Below are 21,687 nucleotides of genomic sequence, written 5' to 3' on the forward strand. Positions count from 1 at the left end.
CTCAATGTTGTTAAAAGTAAAGAAAATTTGCTAGAAACAAGAATTCTAATTGCCCTTCAGGGGCCACAGCAAATGAGGTCGCGGGCCAGATCTGGCCCCCGGGCCTTGAGTTTGACACCTGCGCTGTAGATAAGATACATTTGCGCTGTTTTTTTTGGGGGGGTGGAGGGGCTAAAAATGGATCGTTGTAAAGTTTTGGTGAAGAAGGAAGTGGTTAGCCACAAAGTTGCGTACGGATTCATTTCCACCTCAAGCTGCTTAGTCAGCTCATCGTTTTCATCCAGCGCATCACCTTTGAAAAAGAGTTTGGGGAAGATGATGTAACCACAGTTGTTTGTGTTTGCAAAGAATTAAAAGAGTTTTCTCGGATCGGGGCGTCGCCATCTGTGCAGACCTTGTGCATGCGCCCCTGGAGAGGATTTTGGGGTGTTGTTTTTTCAGTGTTAGTGTTAGTGTTAAACGACGGGGTGGTTGCTAACTCGCAAGATGGCGTTTTTTTTTTTTTCTGCTCGACGACGCCAACGCCGTGCGGCCACCTCAGGAGAAAGCCTCACCTGGATGTGATCGTGGAGCTGCGCTTCATGTTGCCTGGACAGCTGTTCATGCTGCCTCTGAAACTCAGCAATAAGTAACTGCCTCTGAAGCTGCTGCTTGTGTTTGAGGGCCACCAGCTCCTGCTGCAGCTGCTGCTCTTGGCGGCCTGCGCATGGGTTCAAAAAGAATCAAATAATAAATGATGCCTCTGACCACACGTAAATTGAGTCCTCGTGGTTCCGAGAGCAACGGCACTTACTGATGACCGGCCCATTGCTCGGCTCATTCGAGGCGGGGCAAGCGGTGGAGGAGGGCGGCGCGGGGTGTGGCTGGGGGAGTAATCCATAGGGGGTCTGTTGGTGGTGGTGGTGGTGGTCAACCATGCGCAGGTCCATAGGGAGGATCGTTGTGGTCGTGGGGGGCACCTGCGCGGGCAGTGCTGCGGCGCTCACGTCAACTAGAAAAAGAAAAAGAAAGAAATGGCAAAGGAAAGATGAGAAGAGAAACTATTTCTAGCATGAGAAGAGTCGACATTTTTTGTGACTTGAGGAAAATAAAATAGTTTTGTTTTTTTTAAACCACTGGTTTAAGGTCAGAACTAAGATTTTTTTCTGGGTATAATAAAAAAAAAATAATATGAAAAGAAGATGTTTTATGCAATTAAAACTCATTCACTACAAGCCGAGTAAAAAAAAAACAAAAAAACAATGGCTATTTGACGTCTTACGCCGTCAATGAGTTAAGAGTCTGATTTTGACATTTTTATTGAAAAGGTCTTTCAAAAGAGACATCTTATGTCATTTAACGGCAAAAGCAGATGATTCAGGTGAAAACTATTTCAAAGTCCAAAATGTTCTCAGAATGACAAAATGAGGCTGAATTTGTGCCAAAGTTTCGAGATGAGCAACACGTTGTGCGGCTGGCGTGGTTCAACTTAATGATTACCCAATTCAATATCATTCTGATCATATTTAAAACTTTGTGTTCTGCCATTTGCCTTCAAAATGCCGCATTATGGCAGATTTAGACTTGAGGTTGCTACGAGGACAAATTCTGTTATTAGAGTCGTACACATTGTGTAAGCGCATTAGCCCCCCCCCCCAAAAAAAATAAGAAAAGTCTAAAAATATGTGTCGGTGATGACTACAGGCCGATAGGATTTTCTCCGTTTAGTTTTGCAACAGCAAATCCGCCCTTTCGACCTGGCGGCTGCGTACTGTAAACACACGCGGTCCCATTCATTTTCTCACCGACGCACAAAAAAAAAAAATGGAGAGACGAGTGGAAGAGTCTCGCGCGCACACTTGACTTGAGTGATGAAATATGGCAGCGGCGAGCAAAAACAATCCCACTGCTACGTGACTTCTGCGGCGGAGATTTGCTGACACGCATACAGGCTTACTGTCAGCGCGTGCGTGTGCGTGTGCGTGTGCGTGTGCGTGTGCGTGTGTGCGTGTCTTTCACTTTTCAGTCCAATGCAGATGTTTATTGTGCTGTTAACGGGCACGTCAGACCAAGTAGCAGTCATGAAGAGTCGGAGTGGCAGAGACGGGCCTGAAAGCTAAGTAAGAAATAATCTGGTGGTCGCCATGGTAACAGCAAGGATGCCAGCCAGCGTGGCATCCAACTGAATGGAATGCTGTTGTTTTTTTTTTTTTCATTATTTGTTGTTTTTTTGGGGTTTTTTTTTAACAATGAGTGGGTATTGTCGCTTCGATTGGCCTTTTAGCAGCCGACTCATGCACGTCGCAAGACGCGAGAACAATTTGATGGCTTGTTGAGTGTCGCTGTGGGAAGCTCAGCAATGTTGCTCAGGCTGTTGAAAATGAACATTTTCCCCTTTAAGACGTTGACTTTCGGACTGCGGTTTTGAGCGGTCGTTATTTTATCGAACAAACGACGGACGACTCATGTTGAAAACTGTCGATGGCAAATGAGCTGCGACCCTGCATCACATTTCCATGCGCAACATTTTCTATTGCTTTCGTTTTATTCAACCACAAAAACATGGCGTGATTGTCAAGGATGAGGATCGCTCGCCAGTCAATTAAGAGTCATTAGTGAACCGAGATTGACTCTCGGAACTGGTTCCCCCATCCCAACATGGATGAGCGCTCCCTTCTTCAGCGTTCGAAGCACTCGTGAATTGTTTTCTGAACATTGAGATTCAATTCGCTTGCGAATCATTCCGTTCCTCCCGATCGGAACGCGAGCCGCAGGGAGCCGCCCGCTGCCGCCCGCTGCCGCTCATCGATACCCGCGACCTATTGGCGAGCATTTGCCACCTATCGCGGACGAGCGGAGCAGCCCGGCGACCAATGAGGTGGCGAATGGCGTCGCGGTGACTGGCGGAGACGGCCGGTGACACGTTGGGTAGCGGGCAGCATTTCAGGGAGGGAGGAAACTTGACACCCCGTCAACAGGACGGCAAGGAGAGAACAAAGGGTGTGGCAGAACCAGACGGGCTGGTGCATCAGTGTGTTTGCTTTACTTGGAAAAAAGCTGCCATTTAGATTTTGAGAACAAGTGGGGCATTATTTTTTTGGGGGGGGGTGGTCCTTACATTTAAATGCAGAATAAGATCAATTCATCAATGGGGCATCCACGCAATCGATAATCCTGACGAATTTTTGCAAGTCAGCAAAATTCGGAAAGTGATCCTGAGGTGTGAATCGTTTTTTTCTGCGTCAATCTACGTGGTGAGCGCCAACAATCGGAATAACATTTGCAATCGCAAATTCATCGCGATGGCCAAGACGTGAAATCTCCCATGACCCAAAAGTCACATGACCAAAACCTTCCATCAGGTTGGCTGGGAAAAAAAGCACAACACCTGCTTATCCGTATCACGTCCGATTTCAGATTGGAAGTTTTGCCTTTCCTGATTTAAAAAAAAAAAAAAGTTTTGCATGTTCTAGTTGTAAGGCTAAAACATCGCAGCTGGACTATAAATCTCAACGATAACCAGAAGTGAGAAGTCACAAGCAAGGACGTCACCAAACATCCTTCAAATTAACTGCGTACACAAGATAAGCGATGACACGAGATGTTTGCTAGTAGGTGGCCGATTTGGATTCTTCTTTCATTTCCGTTCTGATGCTCTCTTTCAAATAAAAAAAAAAAAAATTGGTAAATCAACCAGTTTTTTTTTTTTTTTTTAAAAAAAGGAAGAAAGCAAAAAAAAAAAAATACCGACGGAGAACTTCTTTGGAGAAGGGGAGAAACCAAATGCTTTACTGCAATCAGTGCTTGATTGAGCTTTTCAGCGGACGACTCGGTCGCTTACGTTGGCGCAAAGCGGCCGAGAGCGAATCAAATCAAGAAGCCACGTGAAGATACGCGTTTGCCTCAAAGTGGAAATCACGAGTCACCTTCGACTGAGAGACCCCGGGACGAGCCGACCCCACCTCAGAGTCGCGAGTCATTACGGCTCTCGAAATGAGCGTCATCGCGAGTGGGTTTGCGGTAAGCAGAGCTGCGTGACGGCAGCAGACAAACAAGGGGGGGGCGTGCTGCGGCGCTCACAGCGGCGCGCGCACACCTGTGGAGTCATTTGCGCGGCTGACGTCCTGAGGAGTTTGTTGTGCAATCGCACGGCCATTCTTGAGCTTGTGACCGCGTTTTGCACACTTCCACCACGTAGGCAGCAGCTGCATCATCCCAAAGAGTTTGTCTCGCGAACAACGTGGATCTCTACCTTTGGCTGCTTAGATGGACAGAACTCGGCTCATAAATCTCTTATTGAAGCCCGAAAGATCTCAACACACCAATTCGACATCGGCCTTTCCGGTTGGCCACGATGGCCGACGGCGGATTGGTGTGTAGAGGCTTTTAAAAATTTAGACAAAGTAGAAAAAGTCTCAAGCACCAACACCTGAGCCCCCAGCAGCAGTTTTACCCAGGCAGAACATGTCGACCAAAAAAGTATGCGTGAAAAAGTCTCAAGGTTCAAAGTCGGTAACTGAACAGGAAGCTGGCCATTTTGCTCGTCAAGCAGTCGTTTGAAGGATTGCTACTTTGACAAACTCCTTCTTGGGAATTTGTCAAAATAAGTCTCTTGTGCCTTTGGCCGTTCAATAAACAGCTGAGTGTGCATAGATCTATTTTTTTCCCTTGACTGAAAGCCGAGACTCTTAACATTTGCAAAGAAGAGCGCTAGCTAATCAAGGTGGTAATAACAACGTCCTTTGTTAAATCAGGTAAGACATTTTCACTTTGTCATTTACAATGCTAACCTGGAAGTAACTTACTTAACTTAGGGTTCAACATCTTCAACAGCAGACAGTCAGGACTGGGACTTCGACACTTGCTGACAGTACGAATCGTTTCGCCGTTCACGAAGCCAACATCACGCATGTTTTGGTTTCAGCTGGAGTAACTTGAGGCAACGAGTGAGAACGTGCAAACTCTGGGATTCGAACGATGATCCTGAGCACTGAGAGGCAGACGTTAACACCGATTTACCGTGCTTGAGTAAAAAAAACGTATTTTTCCTCAACTTTTTTTGCGTGAATGTTGAGAAAAACCAACTGAGGCCTATTTTGCGACAGATGAACACTGTAACTGGAAACTTTAGCACACGCACACGCACGAGCACGCACATACGAGCACAATAAGCGTCGGGGCAGCGCAGATGCAACCTCTGCCATCTGTTCCATTCACTTGAATGCCGCGCTGTGTTGTGAGAGGAGAGTCTCTCTCTCTCTCCCTCTCTCTGTACATCAGGACCATTCAATAAACACTGTCACTACTCAAGGCTGCCTGCACGCCCACGCAGCAAATTAGCATGTACACACGGCAACTCATCCGAGCAGAGAGAAACCAGAGCGAGCAGGCGAGAACAGTCAAGCACAGCAACACCGAGCAAACACAATCATGGCAAGAGAACCCGCAGCACGTTGACTCGTGCGCAACGCAACACAACGCAACGCAACGCAACGCAACGCAACGCAACGCAAACAAGTCAAGTCAGGAAAGCGGAGCAATGCGCAAGTCTTTCAAAAAACACTTTCCATTCCATACAGAACAATAACAAGAGAGAGCGCCTCTTCTTACCCATCAGTTATGCTTCCTCGAGCAACGTGAGCCTTTGCTGCGAGCCAATAAATGAACAAAAAAAGTGTCACTCTGAAGCCAAGTCCGCAAAAGCACACACTGGCAGCGGACAAATGTTTTCCGAGTGGAAAGAAGAGAGCCGAGAAGAGCGCTTTCCCACTCTGGGTGTCTCTCGCCTGTCTCCGTTTTGCCTCACGAACGCGCAGGCTGACTCGGGTCTGCCCTCCGGCTGCCTCGCTCTCCCCTCCCACTCGCTCTCCCCCTCCCTCTCCCTCTCTCTCTCGCTCTCTCTCTCTCTCTCTCTCTCTCTCTCTCTCTCTCTCTCTCTCTCCTCTTCCCTCTCCCCCTCCCTCTCTCTCTCTCTCTCTCTCACTCTTTCCCTCCCTCCTTCCTTGCATCCAACGGTGTTTTCTCCAGGAGTCACTTTCGGCTTTCTCGCCTGTCAGATTTGACCCATGTCGTTTTTTTTTGGGACGCTTCACGTCGAGTAGACTCACTCACTCGGTTCGGTGTGTGTCAATTATTCCACACGTACATATTTCTGGCTATCTAAAGCACTCTCCTCCTACACACCAGCAGACCAACAGCACAGACAGTTTTTGTGACGAGAACTTGATGAGAGTGGCACCGCCTGGCCTTTTGACATTGGAAACACTGTTTTGTTTTTTGTTTTTTTAAGAGACGAACAACAGATTTGAAAAGATTCCACCTTTGCTCAAAAGTTATTTTGGTTTTATGTCATTTTAAAACTTATTTTACGCAACTCATTCACGACCAGCACTGGCGGCGTTAGAAGGGTGGCCAGGGGGGGCGGTTGGGGGGGCGCTAGTGACCCACCCTGAAGGATGCTTTGCCTTTGCAGTGTGTTTTGAGTTTCAATGTGTTTAAAGCATGTGGGAGCTGTGCTGTATTTTCAGGCTTGAATTTTATATATATATATATATATATATATATTTTTTTTTTTTTATATTATTGTCTATACTGCAGATTTTCACCTATCGTGGGTGCGTCTGTCACTAAACTCCCACCATCAAGTGTGAAATAAAAAAAATCTTTTGTAATCCGCCGACTGTATATGCCGTATCTGAAAAAGTGTCAGCGAGTTGCCAAACATCAATTTGGGTCCCCCTCAACATGTTTTCCTTGATATCACGATCATACATTTGAGTGTTTCCGCCACCGTGATTTTGATCTTTGTGCAGCTGTTGTGTGTGTGCGTGTACTCGTATGTGTGCGTTAGGCACAAAGTGCATGCCCGCCCGTGTTTTCAGAGCTATTTTTGAAGTCCTGCAAAGATTCCAGGATGTCAGGTTTTCTACGGCGGGGTAAACGCACACAAACACCTGGCATGGATAAAAAGGGCCCGTTATCAGCGTGATGTGCGCCATTGACGTCAAAGCCTTACCTAAGCATCATGACCTTGATAAGAGCCCAAATGCAGCGCAAAACCCCCTCTTCATTTTTAGAACAGGGAAGAGACCAATCGGGGGAGGGCAATGACCCCACACAGCGGAGGAGCGACCAAACCGACTCGGAGGGTAAACACTCACGCATTGGGAAGCATGTAACACGGTCAAAGATCAGCGCAGAAAAAGACAAAAACTTATCTTTTACTTAAAAAAAAAAAAACCTGATATGCGCTAAGCTAAGATAACGCTGATGTTTCAACAGTGAGGAGAGTAAACAACAACATATTTGTGGTTCACTAGTCACAAACAATTTATTTTTTGTTTTTTCTGAATCGCCCTAATGTGCCACCAGAGGGTGACGAAACCTAGACAAATAGGAAAGTAGTAATTCGTGGCAAGAAGTGTGTTGAGTTATTATTTGATTTGAGTCCCGAATAGAGTAAAAAAATGCTGATGGAATAGAAACCCAGTTTGGTTCCGAGGTCAGCAGACTCTGGAAAGAGTTCAAAGCAAACATGGTGCATCAGCATTTAAGCTGTTATGCTGCACGCAAATGGAATGATCAGCCAACACAACTCAAGTAGGCCGCAAGTGGACATTTTTTTAAATCCTTTTAGAGCAGTTCTATAATCAGTTTTTTTTTTTGTGGCATCCGTTCTTGAAGTGATTTGTTTTTATTGATTGCTTTCACTCGCTTTGTTGTTGTGTTGTTGCTATTTTGTTATGCAGTCGCTAAAGAGCTTTGTTTCACTTCCAGTTGTTGTCAACTGAGTCACTTTCAGTCCATGTGAAATTTCGTTTGTGTCGGCATGACACACTTCGTGGCAAGGGATGAAGCACAAACCTTTATAGATTCTAATTTATTATCTTAGCCATGAGTGTCAACTAAAATATTACTAATAAATATTTTTTTTTGCGGAGGATGGAACAAATTATTGGCATTTCCATTCATTTCAATGAGGAAAGATGATTTGATAAATCACGGTCCATTCCCATCATAAGTGTTATTTTTCATTTGTTTTATATTTTCGGTTATACGAATGAATAAACCGCAAAATAAACCGACGACACCGTGCCCGACAAAGATGCCAAATTAAACGACTCGAACCGGCGGGCCAGGCTATATGGTGAGAGAAAAAGAAAAATAGTCCATGTGAAAGCGTGCTTGTGCCATTATTTGCATCAGCCGGCAAGAGAAGCAGACAAGGCGATAAGTGAGCATATCCGAGATAAATATCTTATGTAGTTATCCGCATGAGAGGGCGCGTGCGTGTGCGTGCGTGCGTGCGCATTCAATAATGCATGTGGCATAATGATTTCAAGGCATGTCCAAGTCCGCCGCGTGGCAGACAGGACCGATAAATAAATCATGCACGGCATCGGCCTCGTAACGTACGCACAAACACGCCGGTGAGCTACAAGTTGGCCCCGTGCGTGAAAATGGGTCGAAAATGTCAACTTTGATTTGGAGCCACCTTAATTAAACTCATCATCGTCTTCCTCTGCAGGAGACTGGAAAGGAAGGAGGGAGGGGGGGGGGGATTTCCTTTCATCCGTGTCCCCCGCGAATCACATAGCGGGACTCCAAAAACGTGAGCGACGGCGTCATTTATTATTGATTTGGGTTATTTATAATACACACGCACTCTCTTGACATGTCCCCCGTCAACCCCGCACTTTTGTGGCCCGCTGAGACTTGACATTTCCAAAATAAATTGTCTTTGAGAAGAAACACAAGACGCCCCCGCCCGTCCATTTCGTTCTTTTGATCAAGTGATTAACAACACTGGCGCCTTATACGACTTTCACGCAGCATTCTGTGACCACGGACTGAAAAGACGTGTATCGCAAATGCATCCATCTATTATCCGAACAGCTTCTGCTCACGAGGGTCATGGGCGTGCTGGAGCCGAAAACCCAGCTGACTTGGGGTACACCCCGAACTGGATGCCAGCCAATCACGGGGCACAAATTCACTAACACACGTCCAATTAAACCAGTGCTTCTCAAATAGTGTGTGTGTGTGGGGGGGGGGCAAACTGCGGCTCGTCATTCACCGTCACATGCATGCACTTCAATACTGTCTGTTAATACAGAAGCCAGGCCGAATCTTTGCAGAATATATTGTTTTGTTCTTGAGCGAGGAACTCCCTTCATTCATATTTAACACGCGCCCCTTCCGTGGTAATGCCTTCCGGGGCCTGTGCCGAGCTTGCAATAGAGCGAGAGCCATTAGCTGCCAGTGATGAAGCCGGCATCCCCCGCCCTACCCATTTCTTCTTCCTAAGCACTTACACTCACACGGGTTCCCCGTGCACCCATTTATTTTTTGAGTACAACGTCTCTAACCGCAAAAGGCACAGACAGCAGACAATAGCAATCGACTTTGTACCTAAATTGGGAATACACCGCAAACTAGAAAGCTGAATGAACACAAAGGCGTCATTCAAACCCGGAGTTGAACTATTTATTTATTTTTTATATCTTTTCAGGCAGAATACCCGGCTTCATTTTTAATTTCTATTTGTCAACTGGAATCCAACTGTTTATTGCCAAAGACGAATATATCCGTCAAGTACGTGCATCTTGCCCAGCTCGTCTGTAAAATTTGTAATCCGGTGTAATGACGAACAGATCGCAGTAGATGGCGCCGTTGCATGGCTTTGGATTTGAGAGTAGCACAGCTTTTGAGTTGAAGAGAAAGATTAGCCGGTGAATCGCATCTTGACGCGTCGCATGAGAGAGGGACGTCTCAGACGTTTAAGCACCTTGACCTCGAACACAAGTATGTACTGACGCAGTTTATGGAGTGAATGGCAAAAATCAACGTTAAAAAAAAAAAGCCAAAGACGTTCAACATCCTTCTAACTAAATGATTATTTTGCCACCACAAGCACTTTCTTTGTCTCCATTACAATTCCGCAAAATTGAATGCAGCACATCATGATGATGAATTTCAGGAGAATTCAGGTTTGTCTTCTCTAAACTGGATTAGTGGTCAAATATAGCGCAAGGCCATTAGACAGCCATCTTAAGCTATAAAGCAATCGTCTTTCTGGACCGGGCATGTGCTCCTATAGTGGCATCTGTGGTCAACAAAGCCCGCAAAATCTTTGGGAACGTAAAGCAAAAGGTCCGAAGCCAGAAGTGGTCATCCATTATAGATGGCATCCAGAAGACGGCTCGGCCGCCATATGGTTGCGCTTGCGCTCTTAAAAGCCTTTACTAAGCACACCTCTGCATTAACAAGCGGGAGGAAGTGAAAGAGGGCCGAGGAATGTCTGCAGTCACAACGTACACAACATACCTCGGCATGCGTTGAACGGTAAAAGCTGCGGATGAGACGACGACATCGGCCCATAATGGCGACGGAAAGAGGGAGCGATAAAACTTTTGACACCAGAAAGCTCAAGCATCCGGGCCACCGTTTAAAATTAATAATGTCCTGCCAGAGAGCAACATTCCGACTTGGAAAAGGAAACCGCATGTCACATTTCCATTGTTTAGGCTTTTTTTTTTTTTTGGTTTTAAGAGCAATAAAACTTTATAGCTAACTCGGCATTCTTTTCGGTGTCGAAAAATGTATAGATGATTGCGACAGGAAATAAAGTATGACAGGAATGAAATGGACGTCAATTGTATCAACATTCGCCTACCAAATGGAAATCTGATCAGTCATTGATTTGAACTTTTTATTTATTTGGGGGGGGGGGGGGGTGGCGAAGAGGGTTGCCACTCCATCTTGCCAGTGACGCCAGTTCACATTTGGACCAAATTACTGGGACATATGGCACGGTCGCACCACCCCCTCTTTCGTTTTATTTTGCTGCTACTAGAGCAGTAACTCTCGAAAAAGAGGAGAGGGAAAAATAATTATAAGCAAAAAGTTGTTAAAGGGGAAGTCAACCCCAAAACATTCTTTGCAATTAAATGTTCCGTGTGCCTTGACTCGTCCAAACATGTCATTTCGATTCATATTGTGTTTGTGGAATATGAGGTAAGCGGCAAAATCCAGCCAGTTTTTCGCCCCGAGCAACTGTGATGTCATTTTCAGTCGACAGGCAAAATGGCAAAAACTTGACTTCCCCTTTAAAAAAAAAAAAAAACGATGACTGAAAAAAGTCAAAGCTGACAAAAGTATGAAATAAATAAATGACTGTAATTGAAATTAAACTAGCCTGGACTTTTTTTTCTTCAAAGGATGGCACCCTTACTTAACCTAATGAGATGATGCCTTGAGATATGAGTTGCATAATTTGTTCCATGCTCGTAACTCAGATCAATCCTAATGCAAATCTTTGCCACGTTCCCTGTTGAAATGCACGGAGATGACAAATCTCTCCGATGAGTCATTTTTATTGCGGCTACTTTAACATGTGTTGTATTTTATTTGTTTGCTCTTTTAAGGTGTAAATAAAGTTACGATTTGGTAGATGAGCAAAACAAAATCAGTCAATCATCTTTTCCTTTGGTCTTGTGCGCTTTGGTGTCACCACAGCACGTCTTCCTTTGCATCCTCTCTAATCATAACCTTATTTCTTAATCCTGATTTATAATTTGGGATTTAGTTTTTTTTCCCCCACAATCGTCCAGCCCCTACCCAAATGCACACTCAGGTCGAGTAAGAACGGCGGAGTGCTCAGAGCCAGACTTGTTTTTGTCTTCCAGCAGAGCAGACAATGTTTTAGCCTACTTTGTCTGCTCCAGTGCCATTATTCTTGACAGCTGTGTGCGTGCGTGCGTGCGTGCGCGCGCGCGCATGTTGACATGGTCACAACCTCCAGCTTTAATGAGGTAGTGATAAACTACCATCTTTTTCAATTCAAAGTCAAAATTTTCACCGTTATGAAAGTTTTAGCCTGGTATCAGAATACACCTTAAAGTATAGAATGACAATAAACGCGTGCACTGTGCAGACAAGCGGTAGCTGCCACTGAAGGCTGCCTCCACCAAACTGGCAGCAGACACGGAGCTCCACGCCAGGTCAGGGAGTGTGTGGGTGTGGCGGTGGGTTTCTGTGGGCCCATCTGGAGGTTCTGGCAAGCAGGCCCGAGGGCAACGCGGCCCCCCTGGTGAGCATATGCCACCAAACAGGTTGTGTCATTCGCAAAAGGTGCTTAAAACATGCAGGTACCCATGGAGCTCACTGTCGAGGGGCAAAGGGACGACGGAAATTGCAGCAAATACACGTGAAAAAGGGAGTCTGCTCCAAAGTTTTGCCTTTACTCGTTACAGTAATTACTGTATTATTATTATTATGTACATTAAAAAAAACACACACACACTTCTATGCCATAAATACAAAACAGTCAGTTAAGTTTGTAACTTTGACACCTCCTAAACTAAGAACCCTATTTTTTCCATTGAGAGGAGATAAAAAGTCTACACACCCCTGTTAAAATGCTGCAATCATTTCAAACCATTTTCTATTTGTCCCATAACATTTCAAATTCAGTTGGGGAGTAAAAAAAAATGAAACATTTTTGTGGGGAATGACAAATAAACAACCTAAATAATGTTGTTGCAAAAGTGCGCACACCCTTTTGTGACTACATAAAATTGACACGAACCTAATTTTATGAGGTCAAATGGGAGGAAAAAAAAGTCAAAGATTGATTCACAGAAAGTCCCTCAAAAGACTCTCGTGAGGCAGAAGCCAGGCTGGCAGTCTTCGATGACCTCTGAAATCCACCACAGACTCAAAATAAAGCAGAAAAGTGGCTGAAGAAATTAGCTTTGCCCAATGGGGTGAATTCATTGGGACATGCTTTTAAGTCTGCTTGACTTTAATAAATAAATAAATGAATAAACAAATTGCAAAAAATAAAATAAAATAAAATGGAATAAAATTTAAAAAAAAGGCACAATAGAGCGGCTCACCATCATACTTATTTTACGCAAATTTCATTTGTTCAATCACAAAACAAAATGTGTCAAAATGAGCTTAGCGACTTTTCTGGGGCCTGCTGATTGCTTCTGTAAATAGTTGCAGAGAGCTGCTCGGCTGGTGCAGCTTTGCAAAGACGGTGTTTGTCTCCTTCCATCTACAAGTTGCATCACTTAAAATAATCCCAAATATTGACACACTGTGCAGCTGTGAGCGACGCTCTGACACTCGCACACACACACACACTCACCCCCACACACACGTACATCAACGCGCAGAAGTTTCTGGGCCAGAATGCTTGCCAGCTGTTAGTTAAGTTAGCGTTGTTTCTTTTTAAGTGTTCCTGCCGACAGATATTCCGCTTGGTTTGGCGAGCTAAATTCCTGTCACAACATGGCCGCTTGAAGAGCACGCCGTGGCTAATGTTGGCCTTTTTAAGTTGAAGACAGATGTACTGTAGACATCTACAGTAACTAACTGAATTTGCCGTTCATCAATTCATCTTGTTTTTAATCTAGAAATAGCGCCAAAGTTTGTGTGAAAGTAGCAACCGGTGTCAAGGAAGTCGGTTGAAGTGATGCAACACAACTGAGATTCTTGTCTTGGTTTGCCGAGAGGAGCTAAATTATGTCTTCGTCGTTCGTGGATGTTACAGAGAGTGTAAATGCAAAATTAAATAATCTCGTTTATATTAAGTACACATTTATGACATTGACAGGTGTTTTGGGATCAAAGTTTGTAGTACATTTAGAATTGAAATTATTATTATTAGTTTTCAGCGATATTTATCCTCCGTGTCGAGCTGCAGATTTACGAGCGGCATGTAAACTTTTGTGTTTGCCAGCTAGCGTTCACGATGAGCTGCAGCCTGACAGACAATCCGGGTGATGATGCCAGTTTTCTTCAATTTGCGTGGCTTTCTTTGCTTAGCACTTCTTCCGGTTTACATTTTGGCGACCGACAAGAGAAGAGATCCTCGTTGCGTGGCTTGTTGTGATGCCTTTTGGAGATCGTGCATACAAATCATTGTGGGAGCGGCTTTTAATGTGTAAAAAGATCATAGATTGCAATTCATGTGGGATGTTGAAATAAATGACAACCTCCTAAAAATATCGATTATTCCTGAAATATGATCTCAAAACATTTTTACACTCATTAGACAGCAGTAACACATTAAAAATCTATTCCTGCTTTAGGGAATTTATGAAACGTGAACCGCGAGATGGAGGTTCACTGGACATTTCTGCCGATACCACGTGACTAGCGTGCAAAAATATACTTGAAAATATGCTTGTGTAAATATATGTATACATAAATAATAAGTAAATAATGACGTGACGCTCGCTCCTCGCCTGTCGAGATTCTCCTCCCACCTTCCTCCTCAATCCTGCAGCGTCTGTGCTCTGATGGCAAGCTACGTGTCAGTAGCGTGTGGGCTGCTGCTGCTAATTTGTGCAGAGTGGGAGAAAGCTTTTTTGGCATGTGGCAAAAGTCTATTTTAAGAGGCACGATTGCATTCCCACAGGCAGGTGCACACACGTGCGTGCGCACACACACACTCACACACATTTTCTTTTGTCTGGTCTCCTGATTTGAGGTCCTGCCCGAATGTCGCATGCGCTGTCACCAAAACAAACAGATGCCCCAACCCACATTGACATGCTGCAAGGCAGGAAGGCCTTGGCTGGCCTGGCGCTTGCACAGTCCGATGAGATGAGACAGAAACGCGCAGGTGCTTTTTATGTTGTTTCCGACCATTGCACAACGATTGTTTACTTGTCAATATCACGCGGCATTTTTTTAATCCACCTTGCACAAACTATTCACCATCATCAATTTTTCCTCAATTTTGAACCATGCGGCTAATACAATGGTGTGGCTTGTCTGTGGATTTTCACCAGTAGCGGGCGCTCTAGAGTTCAGAAAATGCACGAAATAAATCATTTTTTTTTTCTCTTGGGTCTGCTCTATTTTAATTTGCAAAGTTGTTGCCGTGTTAAAAGGCAATGTTTTAACAATCTCTTTATGGACCTTTACGTGCGCTTGGATTTTCCCGAGACAGACAACCGTGACATTTCCTCGAGTGTTCCGTCATGTGTCACGCGATTGCATGACGACAGAGATCGGAAACAGGCTGGCAAGACCTGGCAACCCATGTCCGTATGCGCATTGCCCAGGGAAGACGCGCAAGATCGTTGCAGCCATATTCTCCGTGTCGCCACTGTATGTTTGTGTTTGCGTGCATTACATGTAACGAAACACGCAATAGTCACCGCGGCCATCTGCTCCATCGATGTCTTATCAGTATATCCGCCGCCACACGGGACAAACATACCGCACGTGGGATGCACGCGTTCTTATCAGGCAGCATCCTTCCACAAGAAGAGCAAAACGTTACAATAAAAATAAAAATGATGATGTGCCGTCAGATCCCAACGAGGTGTCAAGCTGGCGAGCAGAAATAAAAAAAAAATCATTTTCCCGAGTGAAAATTTGTTGACAAGCCATATTATCGAGTATCCATTCGACAGATCGAGCCTTCTAAAAAAAAAAATGCCATTAAAGCAGACGGCTTGGAATCAGGTTTCTCATCTTACAGCTCCACTCTCATGGCGCAAGTTCACTCAACCGTCCGGCTCATCTGGCCAACGGCAGCAGCGTGAAAATGCAACGGATGCACAAATGACTTTTTATGCTAACGTCTTCTCAGCCGACTTGCTGCGATGGAAAAAAAAAATGCGACCCAAGCCTGGTGGTCTCATTAGGAAACAACGTTTGGATGCGTCGGGTGTTGCCTCGTGATATTGAAGAATTGAACTCATTCCGTGACCATGCTTAGAAACTGATCGTATCTCAAATCGTGTTTTCCCAGTAAAATGAATGCAAATTCCATTAATGTGTTCCAAAACGGAACATTTTTTTTTATTTAAACAGCCAAAGATAAAACATTACATTATCGCATGATATCCATCAGCTTCTGTAATATTAGCCATTCGTTGCAAAGGATAAAGAAGAAGTGCACGTGAGTTTTGTTGTCAACAGCATGCCGACATTTGTGTTCCAGCCATTACATAGACAGTATTTGTTAGCCTGTCTATGGCATTTCCCTAATGTGTTAACAATAAAAAAAGTTTTGTGGTGGTTTTAAACGCACAACATAAATGTCTCTTTCATGGTTAGTTTTTGGTTTAGTTACTTCAGCAGGAAGCGGCATTTAACAGCTTTGCGCCCCTTTTTTGAAGAATGGTCCTCGACCTGCCAAACTGCGACTTGTTGTGACGTGAGATGAGTTGCATTCGTTCAACTAAAAAGTAAAAATGATGGCTTGCTTCTTGAAAAACTTCAAAGTCGGCTCACTCGTATCTCAAGGCACCACTCTCACTATCTTTTATTAATTATTAGGAGGACCATAAATAAAGTCTAAAAAAACCAATCTTGAAGCTTTGTCAATCCAACCTGAGCCTTTGCAAAGACGACACAATCGGCTGTCTAAAATTTGAGACGAGCAGCACTTTGAAAGGTGAACATGTGTTGTGCAAACACAATCGCAGTCTTTGCCAGCCAGCCAAGTCAGACGGAGCGCAGAGGGGAGGAAAAATGTGAGCAGACCATGTGCTATGTCACACGTGAACAAGCAGCAGACCATAAAATACACACAAAAGCTACACATTTTGTCGGGTTGCTAGGCGCTATTTTCAGCCCGAGCAGACTGCGCCATGATTAATACATGGCAGAAGGACCGACTGGATTAAATATTCACATCTTGCACACCAACGCAGAAAATGCGCATCACTTCTTTGTTTGCCTGTCTCACATTCACAAATAAGAAAAAAAAAAGACAAAACAAAAGAGACGACTTGTATGATGTTGTTCTGTAATCAAGCAGAACAAGTGGGAGTGCGTCGGTTTGCATCTGATTGCGCACATCAGTGCGCCCGGCGTGGCAGATGGCGGGAAGGATGGAAACACACACACACACACACACACACACACGCATGGTATAGACACACACAGCACACAGCAAAAGCATCGCTACTCAGCACTTCATTGCAATTAACTCATTCTTTCTTTTTTTTCAAAGCAGGTGACAAAACTTGCCCGTCTTTGTATTTATTTATTTTTTTGTCCCTGCAGAATTGACGCGAGCCGAATTTTGACTGCCTAATCTTTTCCTTCATCACAAAACCGGTGCTGATCTCAAATCCAAAGTGATGCCGCGCTGTCCTCTTGTGGTGTCACTTCATCATTACACTTCTGAAGACGCATGCGTGTCATCGACGAGCCGAGCGAGGCCCTCTTCCGACTTAACTGTTGAAAATAACGCAATGCCGTTAAAGTGGCAGTTGCAGTCTCAAGAGCCATCGCCTACTTGGCATGCAAAAAAATTTGAAAAAAGACTTCACCAATCGACTGAAAAGGGATTTGAAACGCCGTTGTTGGTCCATCCACCAAATGACTTCAAAACGCGAGCGCACGTGCAAAGGAAAACATCTCATCGTCGGCATACAAGGTTTACGTGCCGTCCAGCGAGCGGCGAGGAAGACGTGTCAAGGGCTCTTTGCCTTGATACACAGGAATGGAGAGGGGGGGTGGACCATCTCCATGGCAACCACAACAAACAAGCCAAGAAGTGCAACCGGCCGACACGCGAAGGCTGGATTGTTACGAGCGAGACGTAATCAGCCCAATCGGAAATATTGAGCGCATTTCGTTCGTGTTCAGTTATCGTTCTCTCATTTTTCACGTCGACGTTACATTTTTCTATTTGCGATTCAGTTTTTAATCCTTTCGCAACCTTTGAATTTCGTCTCATTGTTGACTATCTGAGTAGGCTTTCATAACCTTTTTGTTTTTCAACATGAACTGCTTTCAATTTTGTTTGTCTGGGACAGTGATTGCCAAGCGATGTGTTGCGGCACATTACAATTTCACAGTCATTTGCCTGAAAAGGATTATTTAATAACTACAAAAATCTTTTTTTTCCATCTTGTCAGTGACGTAGTGAAATGCTTTTCCATTAACAACAAACTGCGTTTTTGGTTTTTTTTCTAACATCTGATGGGTTTCTTGTTTCTGTGAATTTAGGAATTACTGGCCTGACATGTGGCGACTCTTTTTCTTTTATTTTTTTTGACACACTGCACTTGAGACAGCTGTCAGTCCTAATCGGTGTACATACAGTACATCTGCGGATAAAAATACCATGTCAAATATAAGGCGGGGACATGGAAAAAGGAAAGGCAGCGAATGCCAAGCGAGTGATGACTGGCAAGGAGACAAGTTGGCTGAGAAGCAGGAAGCAGACATGACTGATCCTGTCCATGCATGCCTCGCGAGAAGAGCTCCACGTTTAGCGCAAGGACGTGAGCAGAGACGGTAAAACATTCGAGAAAAGCCGGCGAAGCGAGATCGTTTCTGCGAAGGTTGCGAGTGCGCCCGTCCTCGGTCACGTGACGACCAACCGCCGAGCCGAGAGGATGCGCCAGCCCGGGCAACCTGTCCGCTTCGAGACAAGCCAGTCTGGTGTATTCTGAGCCGCGCCGCGCCGTGCCAACTGTGCCATCCTGTCTGCTAAGTCTCCTCCAAAATGGCCCTTCTGCTGCAAGCGAAGCCAGCCAGCGGTGAGAGGGTGCCAGCCACGCTGACCTCGCGCCACTTTCAAGCACACGAGTGACCACCACAACGGAGTCTTTGGAACTTCAAGTTCCACGGACACCCGCTACAGGGGAAAACTTGCCACAGGACACTTGCTTTGTCGATTTCATTCGGCCACGCGTTTTAGAAGAAGCATTTACAACAAGGGGTCCTCGATCCTGTGCCCCGAGGGCCGGTGTCCTGCCGGTTTTCTTGAATCTCTCCTCGCTGCGACCCACCCGATCATCGGCAAAGGTGTGCAGAAGCCGGATGACGATCCTGATCATGCGAATCAGCGGCGTTGCAGCAGGAAGACATTCAAGAAAACAGGACAGCGGCCCTCGAGGAACAGGTTTGAAGGACCCGGAAGTTTCTCCAAAGAGGATCTGTTCTCTAATAGCGCCACGGATGAAAAAGCTAAAAGAGCTCATACGTTCATTCCCACGTGTTCTGGGTACCCGCGGGGAACACCAGTTGGGTCCATGTGGCAACTCCAAGCGTCTGAGATGAAAACATGTGAATGTTTGAGTGTCAAAAAGAAAGTATACAGAAATGTCCCGTGACCTCTGGAGGGGTCAGCGGGAAGACTGAAGGGGCTCTCTGTTTGGAAAGCGGTTACACATGTGGACATCACATGGTAGATTCCACTTTGTCGTCACGTAATATATCATAAACGTCGTCTTTACACATATGTGCGGGTAGGGCATACCTATTAAGAGGAAACGGGGGTAGACGTACCGGTTTAGATTTAGAATCAAGCTACATTGTCGTGTTGAATCACCATACGGGAATTTGACTTTTTAATTACTTGTGTCCAAATAGTTCTTTGGAAGGCCTGCTCAACAAACAAGTGGAAAATTGAACAAGCAGGTCAAGTCGTTTGTCAGTGGCCCGTTTAACTGTAAATTGTTCAAAAATTGATTCTCTTTTTTTGGTCATGCTACATGAAAGCAGACTGACCATTTTTGGGGGGGGTCTAATCAAAATATTTGCATTACAAGATATATTATTTGCAAACATCTTGCTTTTACTTTGGAAAACAATGACCAAAGCAGGAAGTGAATCCGTTTTAAAAAGGTTGCTGAGTACCGAACGAGATCAATCTGTCTTGTGTGAGGTTTCTTTTGGTTTAGTTTTTTTTTTAAACAATAAACAATAAAAAAAACAACAATTGCTTATTAAACCGTAATCAGAGGGAAATTTTGTTGTTTTGAAAAATTGTATCCAATTATTTGATGAATTGACGGAATAATTGATTCAATAAGCTATTCTAAAAATAGTTGACAACTATTACAGTTGACAGCTTCAAAAATAAAAAAGGGATCAAATCTAGCAATGTGGATCAGGGCTGGGTTAAAAAAACTTTTTTACTAATGCACCAAGTTCCAGCAAGACGTGTGTACTTCTTCTGAGATTGCCTACATTCCAAAGTCAAATTGGTATCCTTGATTGAAACGAAAATCAATCAAAGTTGTGATCGTACTTCAAGGAGATTATGGCAGGTGTGGCGAGTCGCAACAGAAGCTGTGCATTTAGTGGGTCGTTTTTGAAAATCCTCGTCAACACGGGAGGCCTCGCAAAGATCAGAGGGAGGAGGTGTTAAAGAATATGGCCGGATGACGTGCAGACACTCGCGCACGCCACATGGAACAAAGTACGAAATGAAGATCAACGTCAACTTGGAAGGCTTTTCATACAATAAGTAATTAGCGAGGAATTTATTACATGTGGCTCCCTCTGACGTCAATCCGGTGCCCACTCCCCCCCGGCTCTGCGAATGTTTAGCGCGGGGCTACTTTTGGCAAAGCTCCTCCAACCGAGGTGCCGGGTGAGGTTTGGAGGGCTGGATGGGGTTTCTTTGCTTGTTTATTCAAAAGGCCGCCTGGATGAGAGCGGCAAGCTCACATTTGAAGCGTTTGGCCCTTCCACTGATGACTGCAATTTCGGTGCGACGGCAACTCCATGCAGTGGGCGCTGTCAGTAAAGAAGTCAAGCCATTGCTTTGAAAATCGACATCTGCTCCGTTTTAAAGACGACGTTTGAGATCGGAATGACGGCTCTACATTTCCTTATTCTCAAATTGATGAATGGAATCGATTATTTTCCTGCATTTAAATGAGACAACATTTTGAATTGCTCGCATACTGCATTTTTTTAGGGATGAATTAAAAAACAAGTGCTTTGCGTTACGAGCACAATCGAGCAACAAATAAAACTCTTATTTCAAGGCGCTCTTAAGAAGAGTGAAATTTTGCTCACGGATTTGCGTCAATTATGGTAAAAACTTTTTTTCTTTCTAAACTTTCAGGATTAATTCTCCTTGACAGACCCGGAGACCAAATTGTCACATTTGGGAATTAATTTATTTGAAAATCTCAAGATGGCAGAAGAGGAAGAGGAAAATTGAAAAGAAGGAAAAGAATAGCCTCATCGTTTCACCTTTCAGCTATTAAGAGCTTGTTGAATGTGTAAACAATCCGCCCTTCTATTTTAAATCTCGACATTTCCGTCCTGGCAAATAATCCGCGATGATTTGATGTACAGTAAGTAAAGTCATACATTTCGATTCATCCGTCCCTTTCGCAATAAGCTAACACACTCTCAGCGACATTTTAAACAGCGACCATCTGCGCTTCTGAGACTGAGACAATAGCGGAACGTGAAAATAAAGAAGCGAGTGTGCCACATGTGGCCATGTTGAGCGGCATGTCGAAAAAAATAAAAAATAAAACGAGGGGATTATCGGCGTTAATACTGAGTCACTCCTGTTAAAGCGCGAGTTGACGGTGGCATTACAAGCAAGCTGATGCTGAGTGGATTGTGCCGTCATTATGATTATTGTCACGTTAATCCAAGCCACTGGACCGTGTGCTTCATACCTTCATCAAGTGTCCCGTTTGCGCCAGTACGAGCTGACGACGCGATAAAATCGCAGGAAATGAATCTGCCTTCCTTACCTTCGTGGCTGACCAAAACGTTACAGTGCTCCGTTTTTCCAAAAGAGGATTAGACAAATCCAGCTAACCTAATTATAATTAATTAGCTAATTCATAATTATGATGATATCATTGTTGTAAAGATAAAAATAATGTAAAAAAATCCAGTCAGACAGTTCAAGCACCGATATATATATATATTTTTTTAATCACACAAATATGGAGAGAGAGC

At 44.5% G+C, this 21,687-nt stretch overlaps 1 protein-coding gene across 7 annotated transcripts in view; it reads right to left on the reverse strand.

Moving 5' to 3' along the window:
- The window catches only part of LOC148323861 (histone deacetylase 4-like), a 72,135-nt gene that overhangs the window by 35,617 nt on the left and 14,831 nt on the right, over positions 1-21,687 (reverse strand). For 4 of the 7 annotated variants that reach the window (XM_088315187.1, XM_088315186.1, XM_088315185.1 and 1 more), the window contains 2 exons: positions 794-991; positions 555-700 (listed from right to left, as the gene is read on the reverse strand). In XM_088315187.1, coding sequence (XP_088171313.1) covers positions 555-700; positions 794-929 — 282 coding nt within the window. In that variant the 5' untranslated portion in view covers positions 930-991. Of the gene's footprint in view, positions 1-554; positions 701-793; positions 992-4,784; positions 5,012-5,589; positions 5,790-21,687 lie in introns of those variants that run through there. The other 3 variants (XM_088315182.1, XM_088315181.1, XM_088315183.1) reach the window with 2 other exon arrangements.

Source organism: Idiotropiscis lumnitzeri, chromosome 14, assembly GCF_059441095.1.
Source record: "Idiotropiscis lumnitzeri isolate Australia: NSW breed Sydney's pygmy pipehorse chromosome 14, RoL_Ilum_1.0, whole genome shotgun sequence".
Lineage (NCBI taxonomy): Eukaryota > Metazoa > Chordata > Actinopteri > Syngnathiformes > Syngnathidae > Idiotropiscis > Idiotropiscis lumnitzeri.